This window comes from Callospermophilus lateralis, chromosome 16 (assembly GCF_048772815.1).
Source record: "Callospermophilus lateralis isolate mCalLat2 chromosome 16, mCalLat2.hap1, whole genome shotgun sequence".
Classification (NCBI taxonomy): Eukaryota; Metazoa; Chordata; class Mammalia; order Rodentia; family Sciuridae; genus Callospermophilus; species Callospermophilus lateralis.
The window spans coordinates 62,207,943-62,233,859 of NC_135320.1; the positions used below are offsets into that span (position 1 = coordinate 62,207,943).

The window sequence follows — 25,917 nt, forward strand, 5'->3', positions numbered from 1 at the left end:
GATATCTGTGCTAATTTGCATGATCATTCAATAGTTCAGGCAAACTTAAGAAACACATTCCCATGCAGACTATATAGTATAAATAAGTAATTTTCATCTTACTCTACATTTTCTAATACTTACTGACGAAAGAAAAAAAACCTACATAAGCCCAAATGTACTGTTGATGAAATTCTTAGCTACCACGAGGTCTCTATTTGGCGTTGTATGTTTTACTTCCCTTTCTCTTTTAAAAATTGCTCTTCCACTCACTCACTCACTCACTCACTCAAAGGAAGAAATTCAGATCATTTATATCAACAAAGAAATCCAGGTCATTCAGGACCAAATAAGCCTGAGAACTTCTCAGTTCTAGTATTTCTATATGAGAATTAGAGAAGAGTATTCAGATACAGACCCTAGGTGTAAATAGCCCCTCAATAAAAAGCACTCCACAGAGTGCTTCATTCTTTAGAAACTCCTTTGATAACAGAGGGGGTACATCTTGTGTACACATTATAAAAAGATTTAAACACTAAGAGGCCCTCCCTCCCACAGACCATGGGTCCAAAACCAAAGGGGATTTGGAATTTCCCAACTTCACTGCAAGAGATGATCTTGTATTAGAACAAGAGTCAAGGATGACTCAGAATGTAATTAGGCTTGTGCATTAGAGCAAATGATACAATATAGCTTGTGGTATTAAAAAAAGAAAAAGAGGAACACAAAGCAGGAAAAGACCCCTAATGTGTCTGCACACAAGACCATTGCAGAATGAAAGCAAAACCCCCTAAATTAGCAAATTATCACATGGGGGCTGCCAGTGCTCTGTATTCTGTAGCTGAACACCTCTCTTATTGCTTCTTTGCTCCATCATCTACACAGGTGTGAACACTTCTCTCTAGTCTTTCTATCTAAAACAAGTGACAGAGACAAAAAAGTTTCTAAATATACCCAATGCAAGAGGCTGAGCTGAAGTCCCATTTCTAAGAAAACAGAATGTCTCCAGAGTTTTGTCAACATTCTTGCTAATGCTGCAACTAATAGGATGAAACAGGTACAGGAAGCAGGAGACCATGGAGCCCAGACCTGTTTATCCAGAGATTGGGGACCTGTATCGTTATTCAGGTGCTTTTTCTTTTCTGACATATATCTGCTTTGGGAATATTTCTTTGTTCAAGGGATGATGGGCAGTGGAAAGAAAAGACATGAAATTCCCTTGTCTGTACTCTTCTGAAATGTCACCTCACAGCATGCCAGACACCAAGCCAAGAAATGGCTTAGTCAGGCTCTCCGCCAATTGGCAGGGACCTAAAGCTTACTGGGCCTCCTGAAGGGCAGTGTTTTTCCCACACAACAATCCCCACAGTTTACCTTGCAATGGTCCCAGTATTAATACTAATTCTTCTTGTGATATTGGGCAGGGAGCAGGGGTCAGCAAACTTTTTTTTAAAGGCCAGATATTAAAAAATTGAGACTCTGTAGGCTATTTGATTTCAATTGCAATGACTCAACTTGCTTTTGTAGGAGAAAAGCATCAACAAGCATCACAAAAACAACAACAAAAAGAAAATGTGGCTCTGTTGCAATAAAACTTTATTTATAAGTGCAGGTAGCAGGCAAGATTTGGCTCTAGGGCTATAGTTTGCTGCTTGATATTGAAGATGGAACTCAGAGTATTAATAAAAATTTCTCACATTACATAACTAAGTAGTATGTGGAATATAATTGGGTCTTATTTTAAAATATGTATTTAATTATAGTTCAAATCTACCCATGGAATTCATTTCTCTCTATTCATTAAAAAAAAAAAAAGTCACAGTCATCTCTTAGTATCAATGGGGAACTGGTTCAAGGACCCCCCACAGATATCAAAACCTGTGAATACTTAATATTTTACATAAAATAGCTAGGATCTGCTTTTTTCTCATGACACCCTCCCATGTATTTGAAATGTCTGCATTATTTATCATACCTAATATAATGTAAATGTTATATTAAAGATTGCACTATATTATTCAGGGAATAATGACAAAAAAGTTTGTATGTGTTTCAGTATTTTAGTGTAGACACAAATTTTAAACAAATATTTTTTTACTTTAGGTGGGTTAAGTTAGATGATGCAAAATCTGCAAAATGAAGGGTCAACGGTGTTCTCTGCTAACGCTGCTCTAGGCATTATTCTAGAGGTCAATCTGCTACCTAAAGGAATAAATATTCATAAATAAAAACTGGTAAACAATATGGATATAGTCCCTACCTCATAGAGCTAAGAGTCTGCAAGAATATCGTCACTCATTCCACATTCTTCTAGGTATAAGGAATGCTACGGATAGACAAGAAACCTGCTCTAGTGAAATTCACATTCTTAGTAGAGGAAGATGGAATAGAGAGAAAATGAATAATATCACACAGGAGTAAATGTCATGAAGAAATTAAATAGCACAATATGATAGGAAGTCATTCAGCAGAATGGGAAAGGTAGGAAGTAATGGTGCTCAGAGAAGACTTTTACATGAAGACCTGAATAAAGAGGAGGAACCATCCATAGTAAGAGCCGGGGGAAGAATTTTCTGAGCTGAACAAGTAGCTTGTAAAGTGCCCAAGGCAGGAATGAGCTTGTCTGTTGGAGAAATAACAAGAAGGGCAATGTCATTTGAGTGTCTGGAATGTCGTTTGAAGGTAATAAATGATGAGGCCACTAAAGGGGTGTGGGGCAAATCACATAGGATTTCTTGGTAAGAAATCTGGATTTTTGTTCTTATATAATGGAAAACTATAGCTGGGGTGGTTAAGAAAGCAAAGGACACATTTCTATTCATTTTAAATTAAACCAATAACTGTATATGAGATGAGCACTATTTTAAAAAGCCTCAATGTAAAGGGTAGAGTCAGGGGTAAAGAAGGCCTGCAGATACCCACAGGAAAGAACCCACCTGAGCTCCATCAATGAAAACAGGCTGGGAGAACTCATGAGCTGTGATAGCTCCAACTGCCCAGATTCCAGGATCAAAATGGTGTCTATTCTTTCTTGGATCTTTTGATTTTAAAACGTAAAAAAAACCAATAAAACCTAACTATTGGTTGAAAAATTAACTCAGACTCTGAAGGGCTCCTCCCTTGCTTAAAAATCAAGGGTCTGTTCTTGAAAGGAATTTGGTAAGGACTTTTCCACAAACCTGATTTAAAAGAAGTCATTCCTGTTGATTTTTCTTGGCAATTGCCACTTTTTCTATGCACAAATCAAAGATGAATGTCTTCAAGTTTAGAGACAAATTACTAAAAACGTACTCATCTACTCTCTACTCATTTCACACAATTAGGAAGTCCCCCCTCATGAAAATAAAGTCCCCCCCTTGAGAAAATAAAACACAAGCACATCCTTTCTGGTTTAATATTGCACAGTCACCAGCCAGCAAAACATTTGGTAAAAGCAAAACACACCTTCTAAACATTCTAGAACATTTTATATTCTAAATACAAATATTTAAAATTTTCATCTTAGTAAAACTTTGACATACAAAAGAAAAATGACAATAGTTAAAAAGCACAGGTATGGATGTTAATACCTTTCTGTTGTAGAAATGTAAGAAGAGATCATGACAAAGGGGCAAACACACAATAATCATTTGTATTTATTGTTACATATCCAAGATGTATTCACTGTCAGACAAGTGATACGTTTGCTAATAACATGAAAAGGAGCTAAACTCAGACACACATCCAGGTATTTCACCCAATAAAACTGTGATGTTGGGCATCAATGTCATGCTCCTCTTTGCTATCTGACAAGTCAAGATAACTTTGTCAGCCTACCTCATGTTAACTAAACAAGTTCCCACGGAAAGTTAGTCTTTCTCAATTAAATCCCTCATGTCAGGAGATCAGTGCCATAACAATTCCAGTGTTTATGGTGACCAGTAAATCATTTGCTCCCTTGCATACTTTCCTTCTTGTTCAGTTGTAAGACCAGAGAAGTGGCAGAATGAAATTTGAGAATGTAAGTCTCTTAAAGTGACTTCTAGTGATGGCTCATGTCTTACAAAGAATTTTTAAAACTCTACTTCACCAGCGTTCAAGGAAGAGAACAGATTAACATAAATTATCAACTAGCATTGGTAACACTCATTTATTCTACATCAGAAATGTTCCTGACAGTGATGTCATGCGCTGCATAATAATCACCATGCTTTGATTAATTATTTTGTCGAATAAATAGATGAATTAATTTCACTTACATACACTGATAGCCTGGGTTTCTGCAGTGCATGGCTTCTTACCCATTCCAATTAATTTGAATAAAAATAAAGTAGTACAAGTGGCAGTCTAGAATATACCAAATGGTTACAGTTAAAAAAAAAAAAAGTCCATCTGATAGATAAAAATAAATATATATTACAAGAAATTTAGAATTTGGATTGAAGGAAACCTCTAATTAAGGGAAATTTATGAGAGCCTTTAGCAAATTCTCTGCTGAATGCATTTATTTGGTTTCTTGATCCTCCAACCAATCACATTAACAATGACAAAAGGTATGCAAATTTAAACAGACAATAGTCAAGCCAAACTGCTCTGACTCATACCAACTGAGAGACATTTTCAGCAAGTATTCAGCCTGATTCACTCTTGCAAGGGTCCATATAACCAAAGAACATTTCAATAGTTATGTTTGGCTATATTCTGAGAGCTGTGCCATAATCATTGACCAAGAACAATGTAAACAAGAATCAAATTTATTTCACAAAATAAATTAACATACGAAATGTGTACATGACTTAAGCCCAGTAGAATTATGTGTTTACCCTGTCACTGCTGAATAATTGCATAGCAACACAAAATATGCATTTCTATGTTTGAATCATCATTTCGATTGTATGTTTTAAGCTAACAAAACATTACATTTTTGGTAGAATAGATCATTCATGACAATTTGGGACTAAATTTCCCTCTAGGTCCCTCTGAAAGAATTTAGACCAATTTATCATGATTGATTCTCATTAAAAAACTACATGGGATGGTATATTAAGAATAATAACAAGCTGTTCAACCGAGCTATTCATTTCTTTGCTATGGAAATAAGGTTTGCCAAAGGGAAAAACTGACATTCTATTTGTAACTACTATCACCTGAAAATTAAGCTACAGATTTTAAAAGACTGCAGAATTCTATTTTCCTTCTTTTCTTCTTCTCACTTATTGACATTTCACCTGTAGTCTGTAATAAGAAGACTAACTGCAATTCCGAATTTGGAAACTCTAGAACCACCAAGTTCCAGTTAACATGTCAAATGAAATAACAGTGATCTTAGTTCAGTCCCTAGTGGACAAAAGGAGAACAACTATTACTTGGCATGATTCAGCAGGGCTGACCTAAATGATTGTGACCAGACAGCAACAAAAAAGAGCATTTGTCCCATCCCTATCTTTTATCCTCTTAAAGGGTAACAGGCTACCTTTAAAGAAGCCCGTTATGTCCTGTCTACATGCACCAAGTGAATCTGTTAGCAATGATCTGGGGGAGAAGCTTTTCACAAACAGGGACATTGCCACCATTCTAGTAACAGTCAATTGAATTCACTTACTGCTGCTTACCTGTTACACAATTAGACAGTAAAGAGAGAAAGGTCTGCAGAAAGTGTCCTCAGAGTTTAATAGGCACAGTTTCAATGCAAACTTTTCAGTGGTTCAGTTTGATTTCTATAATTTGGGATTGAATGCATATCCAACATCAACATTCATCTGAATATTGAGACTCCCAAATGGCACTGTCTCTGACACAAAATCCCTGGGAAAGGAGGTACTTCAGGAATATGCAGAGCCTGCTTAATGTGTTCAGTCTAAATCTGCAGGTGCATGTCTCTGTGAACAGCCACTGCTGGCTGCATTTCTCCTCTCATTGTGACAAATAATCTATTCCTGATGAGTCCACATTAAACCTTCTTCTTGATTTTTCTCAAGCACAGAAGAACTAGATGACAGAAATAAGTCCTCTATATCCTGCCACTTGTTGAAATTAACAGTTCCCTTTACTCATACAATTTATTCAACCAGTAAATATTATAAAGATTAAAAAATGGACATTTTGTGGCAATTGCAAAACCCTAGCTGCAAAAAATTTTCTGGTGTAAAATTGATTTGATCCTCAATAAATATTGTCATTATGATTTTCTTTTTTCCACCAATTGGCTTAAAAGGTGCATGCTTTCTTTTTTCTTTCTTTTTCTTTCTTTTTTTTTTTTTTTAATTTGGATTTTGACAGACTGAACACTCAAGATAAACTTTTAAAAAAGAGAAAAGCTGAGCTGTCATAAGGTGCCAGTATGAGATGCACAAATCCGGGGAGTGGGGAGCGCCCTGCTTTCAAATGCTTACATAAGCCCAGAAACCTTGGCTTACTCAGAAAGTCAAACCGGAGAGCCCGCTTGCATTTGCAAACACTGCCCCCCTGGAGCAAAAGGTAAACACACAAATGCCCCCCTAAGGAACGCTAAGTTAGCTGCAGAGCAAGAAGAGAAAAGGCTCCATGCAATTAAGAAACTGAAAGCAATCACTTACTTTTTGTAGCCACTGAGTATAATTTTCCATCACATGCTCCAGATGTTGAAGTTTCTGGGAAGAGAAATCCGGTTCCACGTGTGGAGCATCTCTCTGCAGAGCGTTTGTGTTGTACTGGTCTGTCGTACTCTCACGACAGTTCCCGTCGTGTTCTGGAAGAATGAAAGTGTAGGCACATTGCCCATGTTGAATCCGGTTATATCTTCTCCCACCGTTTTCTGGACTCCGGCGCTGGTTGCTGCACCCTATGTGAGTCAGAATGGCAGCGAAGAAAGCAAAGGAAAGGAAAACTGTCATTGTACTGCCAGCACTCTCCTTCCGTGTCTCTCGCAAAACTTGCTCCTCTCTTCTGACCTTTAAACTAGTTCTTTATTTCAGGTAAAACTGTTTGTTTGTTTGACTTTTTCCCCCTCAAAGAAAGCGTTTGCAGAAGAATCATAGAAAACTAGCCATTTGTTAGCTTTGTTCTCAAATGTTATTTTTTTTATTTCACTGTAATGATAGTTTCCTTCGTTAAAACTTGAGATATTTATTGCATAGTAGCTGAGATTTATTGTTTCCTCTCTGTGTAACCGTTCAGCGTGGAGCCTGCCTGAGTCAGCTGCCTGTACATACTCTAGACCCTTTCCTCTGCCCTATCTGCTGCAGATCTGCTATTTTCTCCCAGACCTCAGTGAGTTTTATTAAGGTTGCACATCCAAGCCAAGCTGGAAGCAGGCAGCCTTTCACAAGATGACTTGACAGGAATGCATGAGTGTGCCCCTATGCTAAGGATTGCTGATGGCTTTGGGCGGCGGATCATCTTACAAATTGGCTAGATGCGCATGACCTCGATCATGTATGGGCCTCCCGCCCCTTCCGCAGACAATTGCCCTCAGCCTGTAGCAGACTCACGGGAAATCAATAAATAGAGCAGTCCACCTTAATACACTTTTGGTGTGTATGCTGACCTACTAAAATCCAACAAACCAGCTGTATGTTTTTAAAGTTACTATTTAATATAAAACCCCAAGGAAAAAAGTGGGCACAATGTCCAATGAAATTATTTTTAACAGTGAATGATAAATCTGTATAATTATTACATTTCTTTCCAAAAAAACCTTTATTTTTGACTCTGGAGAAAAAAATGTATTAAGAACTATTTTTAGAGACAGTATTGTTTTATTGTGTTCAGTTAGAATTTTATGAGTTAGAGAAAGGAATCAAAAAGGATTAAATTACCAAGAAAATTACCATAATTTGTCACTCAAAGCAATATAGCATGTGCATATTAAATAGAAGTGTCAAAGTACTTTGGGGATATGGATTTTAAATGAAGCTGGTTGCCTGATCAAAATGCAGCCCTTCATGGAAGCTCTGTGTATATAAATTGAGCAACTTCCCCAGAAAAACAATGTGGTTACAGTTTAAGACAGTTGCCTGAAATTATTAATTCCTGTGGTACGTGCTAATCATATATTTCACAAGAACCTTCTTGGTGTTGCTATGTCTGTCTTTAACACTGGTATGGAAATTCCACATAAATCCTCTGTGGCTGCAGAGACAAACCATCTGAGAACAAGTATCTATCAGGTGTGCCAGTGGTCTGAACAGAAGTCTCTGTGGTTTTATTAAGGAAGAAAGAAAAATGATCAGAAGGTGTTTTCCCAAATATATAACATAAATATTTGAGCAAAAGAACCAGTAAAATACACAGAACAGGTGATGATTATAGAATTTAGTATGGCACTGAGAACTTTGCTGGATGTGAGCAGAAATCAGGGGACTTCATCCAGAACTGGGTGGGCTCTCAAGCAACAAGACCCCTCAGTGGAGTCATGGTGTGCAAACAGAAGTCAGGGTGTACCCTCCCGTGTCCTGGAATGGGAGCAGGGCAGTGGGTGAAGGTCAGGAGTGGCTGGAGATGGGCCTTTAGGGAGAAGTTAGAGAAGTCAAAACAAATTCCAGAAAGAATGTAATTTACTTTCAGGGTTAGGGGAACTTGCTGAGATTCATCAGTCCTTTCTACACCAATTAACAAATTTCTGATCGGACAGATAGGGAAGCAAGTTAGGCCAAACACAGCAATAAAAACCTTTCAGCCACTTTTGTAGTCTCCTCTTGTGTGGTCGCATGCCTCCCTGTTGTGTGGTATCACTCCTATGCAACAATAATGGCATTTATTAAGAGTTTACTATTTGTCAGTGCAGGATAAGCACACAGCACACACTATCTCATTTAATCATCCCAACAAACCTAAGGCATGGACATTATGTTTAACCCTATTTTATCAATAGGAAAACTGACTCACAGAAAGGCTAATAGGTCACAATTCACATAGCTGACAGGTGATGTTGCCTATATATGAACTCAGGCAAAATGGGACCCAGAGCCTATGTTTCTAAAGAACAAGCCAATCAACTGTTATAGTCCTCTGTAAGAAATGAAAGCAATCCCCAAGGGCTCCAGCTGAACTGATTTTGCAGGCCTAAATCAGGGGAGTGATATGTACCTAGAAAAGAAGAACTGAAAATTCAGTTTACACTTCCAAAGTCATTTAATTGTTTTTCTGCATGCCAATCCCACCAAAAAAAGTGACAGGTTTCCATCGCATGCACATCCATGAGGATAAGTGGTCCAGAAAAGCAAAGGTTGTCTGAGAATGCTTTCCTGCATTGCTTGCTTTGAAAACTATCCATGGAAAGAAGACAGTCCAAAACCAACACCTATAAGTGTTTTGTTAAGAACTAAATACAGCTGAAAACTGGCAGAAAACTAATGGATGAGTGGCAAAGTCTCTATAGAAGTGCTCCTGTTTTTTCAAACAGCTGCAACTGTTGAAAATCTGTCCCTCTGAGTGCTTGTCCACGTGAGCTTCTCCTGTCTGAACAAATGCAAAGGAGGAATGCACAATTTCCTGAGGGAAACATAGACAACCAAGAAAGGAAAGCCTGAAATACAAGTTCACAAAAGGGGGTGGAGGTGGGCAGACTGAGAGAAAATGATAGACTGATGTATTTCTTTGCCAGAAAAACAGAATTCATAATACTGGAAGCCCTAGGGTCAACCTGGAAAAATGTCTGAAGATCAATTTTAAACAATCAGAATATGGAGGGATGTGCAGGATCAACTCCTGTGTTCTGGAATTCCAGCTGGGCCACAGTAGGTACATTCCAGTGTCTCCACTCACTGAGGATAAAACACTTCAGGGCCAGGGATCAACGCTGACACTGATTATTCAGAAATGGTGCAAGAGTTGGGGATGTTGAAATTTATGGAAAAATGGGAAGAATGGGAAAATTCAAAAAAATTTCATAACCACGGTTATGAAAAAGGTAAACTAAAAATTCTAAAGAACCAAATGATTCTATTTAATTGAATTCTGAGATAGCTTGATTTTTGTTTTTAATGCTTTACATTGTTGTTAGAGTAGGAGAACTCTAGAAACAGAAAGTGCTTTAAGGTTCTAGACTAACATCTACAAATAGTAGTGGTCAATGTTGAAGTTTCAGGTGGGACCAGGAACACTATTTATATGGGAATTTAGAGGCTCTAAATCAGTCTTAAGAATCAGTTTTTGTACTTCCTGTGGGACACTTTCCTGATTTCAATGAGGCCCACTCTCTCTGTTGACTTTTAACAACTTTTTCTTCTTATCTCCAAAATAGCACAACTCACCTTTCTGTTTCTAAATCAGGGAGTGATGGTACCTAGATGGTACCTTTCTTTTCTTTCCAGTTTTTTTTTTTTTTTTGGGTTGTTGTTGCTCTTGTTGTTAGTCTGTCTCCCCCTCTTTTTGTGAGCTTCTAAAGTGAACTCTCTTTCATCATTAATTCCCACCACTCACTGCACATTCCCTTTGTAGGAGTGAAAGAATGAATGAATGAGTGAGTGAGTGAGTGAATGGAGTAATTTCTCAATCGGTGCAGCTTTCTGATTATCTGTCGACTACAGACTGGCCATATCTGTTGCATTTGTTGGGGAGATTTGCCTAGAGCCTATACACATAAGGGATAAGGGATGAAGCCATAATTATTCTAAAGAGTGAATTAGACACAAGAACATAGTACAACAGTTGTTTGTACTTAGTGCAGTAGTAGTATGAATATAGTACAATAGTAGTATAGTAGTATGTACAAAAATAATAGTATTTTTTACCCTTAACAAATTGCTTTTTCACTGAATGTTTACAGAACCCCCACAATTAGGTCTTATTATGATTCCCATTTTGCAGATGAGAACATTGGGGCACATAGAGAGGAATTTCCAAGATCTATGATCTATTATATAGCAGAGCGGTAATTTGTTTCTTAATTCATGTAACTCTGATCTATATTACTTACAGGTATATTTCAGTGTCAGGAAATAGGTACAAAATATTTCTGGGAATTTAGGCAATAGCACCTATAATTATCATAAGTCCTCTCTTCTCACCCACACCTTCAAAACAGGCTTAATATTAGGTCAGAATGCACCCATGTGGTTGTCCTGCCTGCTTTTCAATAGACAACCTGACTGATCTGCCTGTATTTTGAGTACACTCTGAATGATTAGTCTTTGCCATAACACCTATTAGGGATCTTGACTGACATTGCAACTTTAAAATAAAATTAAATCTATGTAAATTTAAAAAGAGTTTCTTTTTGAAAAACCTCATCGGGAACTAAAGTCAAGGAAACATTCTTCTGGTACTCATACAAAACTCTATGATGGCAGGTCAGGGACAGCCTCCTCCCTTTGGCCTGAGCACACTGTGGTTCAGCACGCCCAGGAGTCCACATACTATGACTCTGCTCTGGTGCTTTCAGGGATCAAAATTATCATCAGGCTTATGGAAGCAGCAGCTCTAACAAGAGAACATTTCTTGTGTGCTGGAAGTGAAGCCAATACACTCAACTATGTAGGCAGCAAAGACAGAAATACCACAAGGGGCTACATCAGAAAAAGAAGGTAGACAATACTACCAAGTGACTGACAGCCCTGTGTGGGTACATGTAATATATCCCCCGAAAACTCTCAGGCAAGTTGAGAGGCCTTTTCAAAGAGCAGTGGACACTGCAGCAGGTGGGGTGGGGGCTAGAGATATGTAGGTATAAATATGGCCCTACCTTCTGATGACAGAGAGTGCTGGTAATTAATGACTTGCTCTCTAATTTAGTTTTTAACTATAGCAAAGCAAAAAAGGAAGGGAATAAGATACTCAAGAAAAAACATGGAAATGGGGGGTTGAAGTTGGAGAGATTTGGAGGTTCTGTGGGAGAAGTATCAAAAGGGAGAGGAAACTTGTGGGTAAGTGGTGGTGAGAGACTGGGGAAGATATATAGAGTGGGGAGGTTTGGAGTAAAATGGTGTTTCCTATGAGATAAAACCCCTCCTAGTTTTTTAGGCAAAATACATGCTTAGGGGCAAGTTATTTCTTTATAGTAGATGAGAACAGCCATTGTTCCTTGCTCTATACATGGTAACAGCTAATATGTGGATCATACAGACTATTAATTTGTTTCATGGTGGTTTTCTACATTGAATCAGAGTCTGGAAGGCTAGGACCATGTTTATTTTATAACGACTGTCTCCTCCCATCCTGCCACATAGGAGGTATTAGGTAAGCATTTACCATATAACAAATTGACTCTCCTTACTTCTCAGTGATGAGACCTAAAGTCATGGAAGCATCACCTATTCCTTTAGAGGCTTCCAGGTGTTGGTCTTACTTAGGACCCCAAATCTCACTTTCTACAAAGTCACATAAAGCCCATAGATGTCATAGAATTCCCAGGGAATCCTGAGAGTGATAAAAGAATAATACCTAACACTCCAAGTCACCTAGGAAGATGCACAAAGTTGAAAAAAAAAAAATTCAAGAAACATCCCAGAATTACCTTTGGGGATTACATTACTTGTCAATGTCACAATGGAGAGAATATCTATAAGTATTCAAGTCAGAAAGGAAAACAAACAGCTGGCTACTGAACCCAGCAGATGCCAATATTCCCCTTAAACACAGATGGAGAAATACTGCCACTGGAGATTCATTGAGATGAGATCCCAAGAAAGGAGAAAACATATAAGCAACTTTGCATTCACTAACTTTTGTTTCTTCTCTTTTTCCCTTCAGATGTCTTGATTCCTAGATAGGAAAATAGAAAAAGAAAGAAAGAAAGAAAAAGAAGAAGGCTTCTCTCAACTGACTTTTCCCACTTCGGAAAGGACGTGTATTTTCATGTTCTCAGAAACTCTCAAAATGAACAACTATTTTCCAGGAAAGGCAGGAATTATCATTTGATGGGTCATGATACCCAGTGGCAGTTACTCCTTATAAGCCAAAGCTGATAAATGCCATCCACTAATCAGTGACTAATGACATAGGACTTCCTGTCCAGAGGAAAAGCTCTTCATGCTAAAATCAGAAAAGTGACAACCACTACTCATTCTTGGAAAAAGGATCTCTCACAAATATTGTAAGCTAAGATATTGTTATTATGTTAGCAATATTTTAATATTAATATTATTAAATATATTATATATTATAATGCATTATAATTCTATATACTTAATATATCATATTGTATTATTATGATTATATAGTATTTACTATATTATACATAATATAAAATGTGCATAATTGTATATTATATTTTTACATTAATACCAATATTAATATTAAAATAATATATTAATTATTAATAAAATGTTGCTTGTTAATATTAATATTAAAATATTATGGGAATAAGATCTGAAGTTTTCAAAAATCACTTTTTCCTCCTCTTTGGGTCTCACTTGGATACTCGGTTAATATAGTCTTACTTCTTACATGAAACTCCATCATGGCTCCTGCCAGATTGGACCAACTATTTTTTGGTGCTGAAGGTGGGACATCAACTGCTTTGTTTTCATTTTGTTTTGCTTTGTTTTTTTATTTTCTGTGCTATTACATGTCCAATAACACTGGACAAGACAGTTATTCTGAGCTCTGCTACCACATCTGTAGAATGAGGACAGTAATAACTATTTTATACCAACTTCACGCTGTGAAGATGACAGGAAGTGCTGGATACAAGGCACAGAGCCCAGTGTAGGGGGCATATACGTGGGTGCTACACATGTTGGTTCTGGTTTCTAGATGTGTCTACATTTTTGTGTTCAGAAATGGCCCTACTTTCCTATCATTTTACTCTTAAATATTTAAGATAATTTCTGAAACTCAGACAAATCTGAAATGTAAGAAGCACTTTTAAAATGGGAGGGTGGGCAGGGCATGGTGGCACAGGACTGTAATCTCGGCAACTCAAGAGGCTGAGGCAGGAGGATCACAAGTTTGAGGACAGCCTCAGCAACTTAGGGTGGCCCTAGGCAACTTAGCGAGACACTGTCTCAAAATAAAAAAGGAATGGGGATGCAGCTCGGGGGTAAAACCCCCAGTTACCTCCCCATCCCCTGAAAAAGGGTAGGGAAGATAGCCACATTCAAGTGGAAACGTTAATGGTTCCTCAGAGGACAGGGACTTCCTTGTTCTGCTTCACTGCTACATTTCCTGCATCTGGAACAGTGAATGACTATAAATAAGAGGCCCTGAGTAAGTATCTGAGTAATGAATGAAACAAATTGGGAACAATGTAGTGAGAATATTTTACTTTGGACCCTCAGGCCAGAGAAATATCTAGCAGAGCAAATAGAAATGTAAACAGCAGGGTTTGGTAGTGAGAATTTGATGCCCAGGGAGCACAGGGGCAATGTGGATGTGGTTTATAGTTTCACCATCATGACTTGTTATCCAGCTCATTTCCAGCCAGCTCAACTAGATGGCTTTATTTTCAAGAACTTCTTTATGGTTGGACTTGTGGCTTGTAGTATTCCGTTCTGTTTCCTGGAAGATAATGTGTTGGCCTTTGATAAAGTGAAAATGGACTAAAACACTACCATTAATCTCATAAGAGGCATGGTACTTAGTATGACTTGTACATAAGCAAAGGAAAACTGACTCTATTTTTTCCCCCCTCAAAGTCCATATTGCTCCCTATTAGGGTCTAATCAGATTAGGAATTTGGCAATTAAATTAGGAAATAAATGCCAGCAGTATAGAAAATATTTGAAAATATAATTACTTTAATTAGGTTCTTAATTCATATATTGTCTAGCTAAGACTAGTCCTTTCAATGGCAACCTTAAATATAGTACTCATTAAGTCTGAAAAGTTAACCCTTTTTTTACGGAATACATAATTTGTTTTATTCCTCTTGATCTTTCTTTTATAATTAGTAAAAGAATTGAAGCAATTTTAAAAAAAAAGGTTAGGATAAGTGATAACCCTTAATGACTGAAAAATTAGAAACGATTGGCATCATCATGTTTTTCCACTTTTGATGTACATAGATGGATCATTTTGAGCTTCAGAGGCACCAGTAGGCCTGCCTACTTTACAAAATGTTTCCTAAATTTGTACATTTGTATCACCTTCATGACATTTCATGCAACTTGCAGTACTGGTATATCCCTAGTTTCCTAAATTCAAGTTTTAAAACTTTTCTATATATGAGACATATTCTAAACAATATCATCTAGAAGACCAAGCACCCACATTTATTTCCTAATATCTGTTCAAATAAATACAGAATATTAAAATGAATATTCAGAACAACCCATCAAATATTTCATGTCCCAGTAGAGTGTGGACCACACTGTAAGGAGCCACTTAGTGCTGCCAAGAGTGGAGTCATCCTCTTGCAAAATGAATGAAATAATGCCTCCCATCCATATGTCTATGAAAGAATATCACAGTTGCAGTTCCTCCAGATGAATTGGCATCGTGTCCAGAGGGTTAGAGGGCTGTTTCCATTCTGTAGTACGGTTAGGTGTATAAATAGTGCTTTTGAGACAGATTTTTACATGTCTCAGGATGCGTGAGGAACTTCCCTACACCCACCCAGGAAATTATGGCAAGGTAGCAGCTTTATTTGCAATGCTGTGCCCTAACGGAAGTGCCCACTGAAACCGAAACTAATGATTGACCAGGTATTTCAATAGCTTTTCTCTTTATTCTGGCAATGGAAAGAATAGTGAAGTGATTTAGTGTCCGAAGAGTAAATCTTTGCTCCTTTTTAGTCTTGCATCTGGAAGACTGTTGTGGAAATAGTAAACAAGTTTCTCCTCCAGAGTTGCATTCCCTTTGGAGAATTTACATTCCTTCCTCACATCCTTTAAAAAAGCCATAAAAACACATCAGTTCAAAAGAGGGGAAGGGGAGTTAATATTTAAAGGAGCAGTTAGGAATCAATTACCTTCAGTTTAATAACAGCTACATTTATTGAGTACCTATGTTATATCCAGGACTCTGTTAATCACTGTATTTTCATTATCTCTTTTGTTGATGAAGTAATTAACCTCTCATCTGTTATGATCATCACAAAAAACCAATTTGTAGGAACTTCAATTACCATCATTTTACGGAGAAAAAAAAAAACAAGTTTAGAGAAGTTTCAGGCAGTACTGAAAACTGTGGTTTTCTAACACTAGACCTGAAGCTTTTAACCATTACATTTAGACAAACCCACAGTCCTTTAAAAATATCTGCCCTGCTCGTTTGGATTTCCAGTTAATTATCTTCCTGATTTAGTGTACACCCCTTCATTTGTTCATCCAATACAAAACACAGAACTAGATAGCCAATTAGACAAAAAGAAAGTTGTAGGAATTCAAAATGAAAGCTATTCCAAAAAGTTAATAGATTATACTTACAGTATGTCAACCAATTTACATACATTATTGAATTTAACTCTTAAAACCAAACATCTTACCTATTGACAGATGAAGAAACTAAAGCTTTAGAAATATGGAATTTGCCTAACATTATATAGGAGTGGCATTTTTAATTTTTTTTTTTAATTTTGTTGGTACCAGGGATCAAACCCACTGAGCCACATCCCCAGCCCTTTAAATATATATATATATATATATATATATATATATATATATATATATATATATATATATATATACATACACACACACATATATATTTACTATGTTTATTTAGTTGCTTAAGACCTCCTAAGTTGCTGAGGCTGGCTTTGAACTCGCAATCCTCCTGTTTCAGTCTTTTGAGACTCTGGGATTACAGGTGTGCCACAAGAAGCATTTTAACAAGCGATATGACTCAAGGGCCCAATCATCTTAATTAATGTGCTAAGAAAAATTTTCTCAAATGCATGAAAAGAAACTATCTCCAGATTATTTATATGAAGGTCTATAGCCAGTTCCACCCTCACCTTTATAGAATGCAAAGAACAAAGTTAACTCATTGTTCTCTAAGTTTGATCCTGGGTGGACAGTATCAACTTCACCTGGAAACTTGTTCATAATGTAAAATCCTGAGCTTTACCCAGAATTATTGACTCAGAAACCTGAGTTTCTTTTAACAAGCCTTGCAGGTAATTCTGATGTGTGCTTAAGATAGAGAACTAGTTTTAATTCTTTACTTCCTAAACCTAGCAACCTCATGATCACTTAAGAATTTTATGTAAATCAAGATATATGGGCTTGCTCCTGGACATTCTGATGCACTTGATCTGGGATGTAGCCTCAACACTGGTATTCCTTAAAGGGCATCAGGTTCTAATGTGTAGCCTCAGTTAAGCATCAGAGGCTTTAACTGAAAATACTGACTGAGAAGAAAAGCTTTGAAAACATCTGAGTTGGTTGAGTACAGAGAAATAAAGAATGAAGTTACTTGGATAAGCCTGACATAATTCTGGGGGATTCTTTGATTCTAGGAGCATAAAACAATGACCTTAGTTCCTTGAAAGTGTTGTATATTTAATTTTGGCAGCATTTTAGAACACAAAGATTACTACAAATTAAATAAACTGGAGCCAAGAGATTAAGCCTCACTGGTCATGTTGTTTTGTTGTTGTTGAAGTTTTTTACCACTTCAATTTATATTCTTAAAGCCTTTAAAGAGTAAATTACTGTGTCTCAGTCTCTCATGAACACAGTGATAACTCATCCATTAATTACCATTGCTGTTATGATGATGTTTTTTTCCGTTCTCATGAAGAATTACTGTTTTTTCCCCAAAAATAAGCCATCAGTGACCATGTTTTTCCCACCAACCCCTCCAGGGTCCTGGTTTCACACCTTGGGATGAAGGATGCGATTGGGAAAACAGCGTCAACAATTTGCTTTTCCCATATAAACTGCAGAAGGCTAGGCATTACTAACTGTGCTCTTTTAATTATATAACATATGTGTATCCTACATTTTCCATGATTAAAAAAAAAATGAGGTTTGGGGATGAGCATTTTCTGGTATCATAATGGCACTGCATATTCAAAGCAGGACTATTCATAACAGCCAAAAGGCAGAAACAACCCAAATGTCCATCAACAGATGAACAGATAAGGAAAAGGTGCTATAGACACATGAAGGAATATGATTTAATCACAAAAAGAATAAAGTACGGACACATGTGACCACACTGACAAACCGAGTAAAGCTTATGATGAGAGAAAGAAACCAGAGACCAAAGGTCATACATTGCAAGACTCCATTTAAAAGAGACATACTTAAAAGGAAAATCTATAAGGATAGAATGTAGGTTAGTGAGTACCAAGGAGTATGGGGCGGGGGAAGGATTGGTGAGTGACAACCTAATGACTGCAGGATCTTCTTTTGATGTGTTGAAGATTTTTTAGAATTAGATAGAGGTTGTGATTATATAGCATTATAAATGCGTGAAATGACAATGAATTTTGTGATTTAAAATGGCTAGTTTTATATCTTGCTTCACCTCTATAAAATGCTTTTTAAAATAATCCCCATATACCACATTTAGCATCTGTATTGGGAATTTTCGAGTTATGAGACGAACTGAAATAAAACATATATTTTTTAAAATATTTATTTTTTAATAATAGGCTAAGAAGAAGCTACAAAGATGTTATAGGGAGAATCCATGTACTCTTCACCCATTTTCCCTACATTTTACATAACATCATAACCAGATCATAGATATTAGAACAATGCATGTGAATTGTTTTATGTAGTTTTATCACAACCAGATCCACATAGCTACTATCATAACCTTACAGTTCTGTCACCCCCTTTCTGAGGGACCTTGCTCAAGCTTTTTGAGCATTAGTTTCCTCATAGTCAACCTACACCCTCGTTCTTCATACTCACAGGTTGTAATATGAATAAGATGTGATATAATGTGGCAAAGAGTTATGAAAGCAATAAACTATGATTCAAATTAACGCTATCAGGAGTGCTGGGATCCACCATGTTACCCCACATACTTAATATTCACTAAGCTCTATTTCTTAATGTATAGTGAGTGAGGTCCACCAGGAAATAAAAGCAGTTTTACAAACTGTACGATTAATTCTTGGAGATATTCATTCAAAATGTGTTTTATCCTTTGATTTGAAACATCTATCTCAGTTCAAGGGTTGATTCCTTGTGTTTTTATCCCTATTTATTCATCCCTTCATTCAACAAATATCTGTTGAGCTACATTGTATAAGAGACACTGCTCTAGATACAGAGGATTGAGTAGGGAAGTACCTAGACTTTCTTGACACCACACAGCTCACATTCCAATGAGGGAAGATTAAAAAATAAATTATTAATCTATAACACACTGTATATAGTGATTAGTGATATTTTAAAAATTAAGCAGGAAAACAATATAAAGAATATTGTGGCAGTGGTGGAGGTGGATTTAAGTAGGATTTTTAGGAATGCTCTCACTAGAAAGGTAGTATTTGAGCAAGTATTTAAGGAGGTGAGTCTACTAGGCAGAATAATAACTTCACTTTTTCTCCTGAAAATAATCCACATTCTAATTCCTTGAATCTGTGAAAATATTGCCTTACATGGAAAAAGGGATATTGTGGATAAGATTAAGGGTACCAACCTTAACATGGGGGCAATTACTCAGGTGGAAACCATCTAATCACATGGGTCATTAAAATCAATACACCTTTCTTAGCTAGGGTCAGAGAGAGAGATTGTGAGGAAGAAGGGTCAGACAGATGCAATTTTTCATTTTGAAGGTGGAGGAAGGATCCCACAAACCAATACATATGGGTGGCCTTCAGAAATTGGAAAAGCAAGAAAATGGATTCTTCCCCTAGAGTCTCCAGAAAAAGGCCCCCCCCCCCCAAACCTTGAATTTAGTCGTAGGAGAACTATGATTGACTTCTGAACAATAAAACTGTCAGATAATAAATTTTTGTTTCCTTAATAACTAATGTTGTGGTAATTTGTTATAGCAGCAGTAAAAAGCTAATGCAGTGAGGAAGTATCTTCTTTGTTCAAAGAGCAGTGTGGAAGCCATTCCATTTGGAGAAGAGCAGTAACAGATGATAAGATCAGAGTGGGAAGGGATAGGTGAAAGAGGGTGGAAGGCCTGGCTAGCTGTATAAGGACGTTGGTTTTTCCTCTGAGATAGTACACCATTATGGAGTTTTGAGCAGAATGGCCTTATCTGTCTCATATCTTAAAGGAATACCTCTATCTACTCTGTAAAAGGAAAAAGACAAAGGCCTAAGCAGTGAGTGAGGAGGGTATTTCAATGACCTGGATGAAAGTTGTGGTGGCTGTATCAAAGGTGATGGCAGCTAGGCTATAGAGACAAGCAGTCAGCAGGTAAATATTTTGAAGTCAGGACTAAGCAGATTTTTAGGTAGCTTGTATGTCAGGTGTGAGAGCTCTCCCAGTTTGACTGAAGCACATGGAAAGTTGGATTTTGTTAACTCAGTCAGAGAAGACTGTAAGACGAATAGAGAGGGGAAAGGGTAAGATCAGAATCTTGGTTTCAGAGATGTTAATTTTGAGAGTTTTATTGAAGAGCTTACTAGTGAACAATTAGATATATGACTTCAGAATTCAGGAGAGTATTGCCTAAGACATGATTCTGGGGATTGTCAGGAAGTGGGTAGATGGTACTGGAAGCCATGCACCTGGCTGTGATTATCAAGGAAGTTATCTCCATGGAGCCATGGGTAAGCCCTTGGAAGAGATATTGAGATCTGACCTCTTCCTCTTGTGCTCTCATTCTCACTTTCTTCCTCCACTTAATACCACCACCCCCCCGCCCCAGGTTGCCATGAGGTAAGCAGCTTTTCTCAACTACCTGCTCCCTGCCATGATTCGCTGCCCCATCACAGGCCCCCAAACAAAAAAGCCAAACCTACCATGGAATAAACCTCTGATCCTATGAGTCAAATAAATCTTTACTCATTATAAGTTGTATATCTCAGGTATTTTGTCACAGCAATGAAGAGCTGCCTAACATACCTGGAAAATAAGAACAGTAGGTGTTTCAAGGATGGTGACCAACTACAATGAATGGAGCGTTTGAATCAAGGAATATGAGGGCTGAATATTGAGCAGTGTTTTTTGGCAACATGCAGGTGGTTTATGTCTTTGATATAAGTTTCAGAATAGTGGAGGTATAGAGTGTTGATCCTGATTAGATTGTTTTAGGGAAGACTGGAAGGCAAGGAATTGGCATCAACTAACAGTGATCCTCTGCAAGGATTTGCTGTAAACAGCAACACTGACCACAGAGAAGGAGGCATCCATAAAAAGCACTTGAAAAGGTTTCACACTTCATTTTCTGCTAACCTTATGGGGAAATGAGGACAAAAGATTCAAACCTCAAGTCGTTGTAAATATGCTAACCTGGACACATTGGCCTCGTGGAGATTGGGTTTGAGGTTTTTTGTTTTTGTTTTTGTTTTGTTTTGTTTTTTGGTATTTTTTAATATCTTGTTATGACAGTCTAATTAAATCATATCCTTGAACTTGCCAATAAACTATGCTACACTCCCTTGCACAAATAAGAAAATTTTATTCTAGGAAGTATTGTGCCAGAAAATAAGTATATATTTTATATATAAGATATATGAATGTAATATAACTCTATTACTTAGCTTGATAAACATTTTTTAAATGAATTATTTTTTTTCCATAGTAACCTCCTTTATGGTAAAAGCTTTGTTGTGGTTTCCTGTTAGAGCGGGTAGTGATTAGCAGCAGAAAAATTATGCTTGCAGGGGTATATGTGTTCTTGGTTCCATTCCCTTCTTCCCTTAATTATTATAAGTTTTTCACCCTCTCTCGTTGTAGAAAAGACCACCTAAATAGTATGAAATGACTTTGCAACATATTTAGAAGTGAATAAAAACATTGATTAGGGACATGTAGGAACGATTTCTGTAAAATTACTTTTCATTCCTGGGCTTATAAATGTCTTTTCTTAATGTTATTTCCTTTATGTATGAGATAATCACATCTCCTTCCCAATTAACTCATTCAAATGTGGCATAAAAAGCTATTGATGAATATGGCAAATGCCATTTTACCTGGAGAGGCATGGTAAAAAAGACATACAACTAGGCTTGGTATTTTCATAAACCTGGTTTCAAACAAATATTCCCAAATACTTAGACACATTCAGTGGATGAACAGAATGATATCTCAAATCAGTGGGCAAAATGTTTTTTAAAATAAATGATGTTAGGACAACTGGGTTATCCTGGGACATCTGGGAAAAGAGAAAGTTGGCTTCATTCTTTATACTGTATAACAAGAAAAACTCCAAATCAGGTTAAGCTTTACATCTTGAAAAATAAATCACCAGAAGCAAATACAAATAAATTCCTTTGAATCCTTTGATTGAGGAAGACCTTTGTAATTTAACCTCTATAATCCACTTAAGAATTTTTGATTACCATGAAATGTAAAAAGTCTGAATAACAAACTAAAAAACACTTATAAACAAAATCAAAAGAAAAATTGCAAGGAAAAAAAGTAAATCCTATTCATAGTATGTAAGAAAAGTACAAATTAAAGGTACATCAAGTGATCAATTTAAACAATCATCTTGGCAAAAATTCAAGTTAGACAATATCAATTTGTTAGCAAATTTAAGGGGAAACTGATAGTTTTATATGTAACAGGCGAAAATGAATATAGTATAAATCCTATAAAGAGAAATTAAAATATTTATTTAATTATGAACACATTTTCCTTTGACCCAGGATTTTGCTTTGAAGAATTATCCCAGATGAGCATACACATGAAACAATGCATGTTCAAAGCTATTTACTAAAGCCATGTTTGTAATAGAAAAACAACTCAAGTGTCAACAAATGCTATGTTGTAATGTATAGCATACCCAGGAGAGGATTATGCAGCTATAAAAAGAAAAGAGGAAGCTTCCAAGTGTGGCTGTGGAAAGATCTCCATAATATATTACTATCTGAGTTGAAAAAAAGATACAAAACCATAAAATAGGACATATAGAATGATATCTCTTGTTTACAAAATGGAGGTGACTAAAGTGGACAGGAACAGGCATTGGAAAGGAACTTAATCATATGCATGTATCAACTATTGAAATAAAAAATTGAATTAAAAGAGAAAAAAAGAAAAGTCATCAAATCCTGCTTCTTTTATAGCCCATGTAAAGTTGAACAGTAACTGAGGCATCCTAAGCTTGATTTCTTAGTCTATAAAATGTCAAATACAAATCTTACTTTTCTCAGGTTTCTTTAGTATACAACATAGTAAATGTGAAATGCTTTTAAACCATGAAATAGCAGAAAAGGAATATATATTCCCTTATATTTTTACTTTTCTTAAAATGACTTACTGCCAAATGCATATACAAAGTAGGCCATGACCTAATTGAATAAGTATATGGACCCAGAAACTTTAGTATATGTTCATTCAATCTTTTTTCTCATTTTTCTTAATTCATTTATTCTTCATAAATTCTCGTTGCCCACAAAGGGCTTCTCCAGTCCTAGAAATGGAATAGAATAGAGAACAGGGATGAAGCAATTGAATCAGTGGGACAACAGCCCCTCCAAATCTGTCCCTTAAGTACGTGGATCTTCTCTTTCTTCTCCTGGCTGCCTGGTGGCTAAGGGGATGCCTCTGGCCTCTTGTCTTAGTGCCCCACCCACACATACACACACACTGTAGCAGCCCATTCTTAATTCTGTCCACAAATTTTGTCATCTCTGCTGTTGCCTAGACCACCAAAGTTACCACTTTGGGCCCCTATCTCTAAGGAAGGCAGTATGGGTACCAAGGCCAGGAACAGCCATGAAAATTTCTTGGATTCACTTTGCACACACCTCCCCTTATACAGCCCAGAGCTATTCTGCTGCCATTTGTGGAAGCCAGCATGGTAAAATCCAGGTACTCCTGTGACTATATATTACTATATCCTGAATAGTTGGCTTTCTTCAAGCTTCCTGCACCTTCTCCCATCAGATTGCAATTTATATCCTTCCTCCATCCTTATCTTTAGTGAGCAGTGAAAGAGGCTTGGCATAGCACCCCATCTCTCTACTGACCCCAATTTTTCCTCTTCCAACCACAAGTGAACAGTCTGATTTACCTTCAATGAACCCATGACTTCCTATTCTCATTCCTAAAGTGTCACCAGCACATGGAGTTTTCTCTACAGATGTCCCTGTCAGTTTTGGTCAAACCTCATTTGAAAAGAATGACCCTCAGCAGGTATAAATACTATAGGTCCTCCCTGAGACCACTACTAAGCAAAAATACAATTCCAGAACATCCCAGCCTGGGGTGTTGAGTGCCAGATTTTCCAAAATGCAATAACTCCAAATTTACCAAAATTTCCTCTAAAAATATTCTTTAGAGTAAATTTATCTTAACTATGTTTATCCTACAAGCAAAGTGACAATGTTCCTCAAATCCTAACAAATATACTACTGCATAATCTTCTCAGAATTAAGTTTTTTATATCAAAACTCTTTGGGTCATGACTTAGGTTGTGACTCAGGGGTGGACGCTCACCTAGCATGTGTGGGGCACTGGATTTGATCCTCAGCACCACATAAAAATTAAATGAAGGTACTGTGTACAACTAAAAAAAATAAATATTAAAAACAACTATTTGGGCAAATATCATTAAATGTTTGAACTAAACATATTTCTAAGCATCAGAATTTTAAAAATAAGTACATCATTTTGGTAAATCTATATAAATCTATATTTAAAAAAGGAAATAATTCTGGTCAATTTCCAATAGGAAATATATTTTGAAAATTTAAGATAAACATATTTCTAACCAGGATTCATAAAATAAGTGCATTGCTCTGGTGAATTATATATTAACAGGAAAAAAAGCATAGACATACATCTTACTTGATTGCCACAAGCTATGGAAAGAGAAACCATGCATCTCTAATACCAAGGGAATGTATGTCAATGTAAGGATTCCATGTTCAGCAATACTTGAGAATTCATAAATGGACAGCCATCTGTTGAATTATGTTTTCTCACCTGGAGCTCAATTTGGAGGAAATGTTATCTGTTTCTCATGTATATTCAAAGCACCCACAAAGAACTAAAGCCATAGAATTACTATAGTACTGAATCTATAGAATTACTGTGGTTTCATTACAAGCTTTGGTGACTTCCATAGATGTTTCTAGATTCCACTGGAAATGGTTTGTTAACACACTTCCTTATGCTCTGTCTTCCACAGTCTAAAGAGATCACTTTTTTTTTTTCCTGATCTCTAGCCATGGCTGAAGTGCTAACCTATCTGTCCTTGCATTGCTTCCTGGATGCCATGTCCCATAACCTTGTGCTTTGACCTCTGCATGACAGCTGCTCCCGTGGTTTTGGCTGAGGCAGCTGTATTTACCTACCAAAAGAAGCAGCCTTTTGGCTCCCCTCACTTACTGTATGCCTTCTGCTCCTGGCTGCAGGCTTCCTGACAGGTTGCTCTGTCAAGTTTAGTAGGTAAAAGGTCCTGAAGGAGGCTCCTTCTACATAGACAGACTGCTTAATGCTACTGACATCTCCTCAGCAAGAGAGCACATATTACTGCCCTGACCTCCAAACCTCTTGCTCATGACCCCTAAATGAGTCCTCTTCCCACAAAGAGCCACAGTACAGTGAGGATAATTAAATCCATGCCATTATAGGTAAATTAGGAACCCCAAATATAGATTAAGACTTCATGATGTTTGTACAACTGGTCTAGGATTTGAATAGTTATTTAAAGAAAGAAAGAAAAATGAAAAACTCTAAAATCAAGAAAATTTTCTGAGTCATTTTGGGAGCTAATAAAACCCCTCATATGATCAATTATCAAATGTAAATATTTAAAAAGGTCCTAAAATTCTGGAATTATATGATCTCAATAACCCATTTTTTATGTAGATAAGAAAATTGTAGCTCAAGGATTTGCCCCAGGTTACAATGACATTCAGCTGCAAGCTGGATGACTCACATTTATAATATTTTCAGCATACTTTTTGTAATTTGTATCCTGAAAGACAGGATCAAAATTAGGATTTCAACATCCAGCTGCCAAAAGCAAATTTGATTTTTCACTGACTCTTCGCCACTA

The 25,917-nt window shown here is 36.8% G+C and overlaps 1 protein-coding gene across 3 annotated transcripts in view; it reads right to left on the minus strand.

The window, feature by feature from the left end:
* The window catches only part of Angpt1 (angiopoietin 1), a 225,511-nt gene extending 218,223 nt beyond the window's left edge, over nucleotides 1-7,288 (minus strand). For all 3 annotated transcript variants that reach the window (XM_076835897.2, XM_076835896.2, XM_076835898.1), the window contains exon 1: nucleotides 6,534-7,288. In XM_076835897.2, coding sequence (XP_076692012.1) covers nucleotides 6,534-6,830 — 297 coding nt within the window. In that variant the 5' untranslated portion in view covers nucleotides 6,831-7,288. The remainder of the gene's footprint in view (nucleotides 1-6,533) is intronic.
* Nucleotides 7,289-25,917: the final 18,629 nt, after the last annotated feature.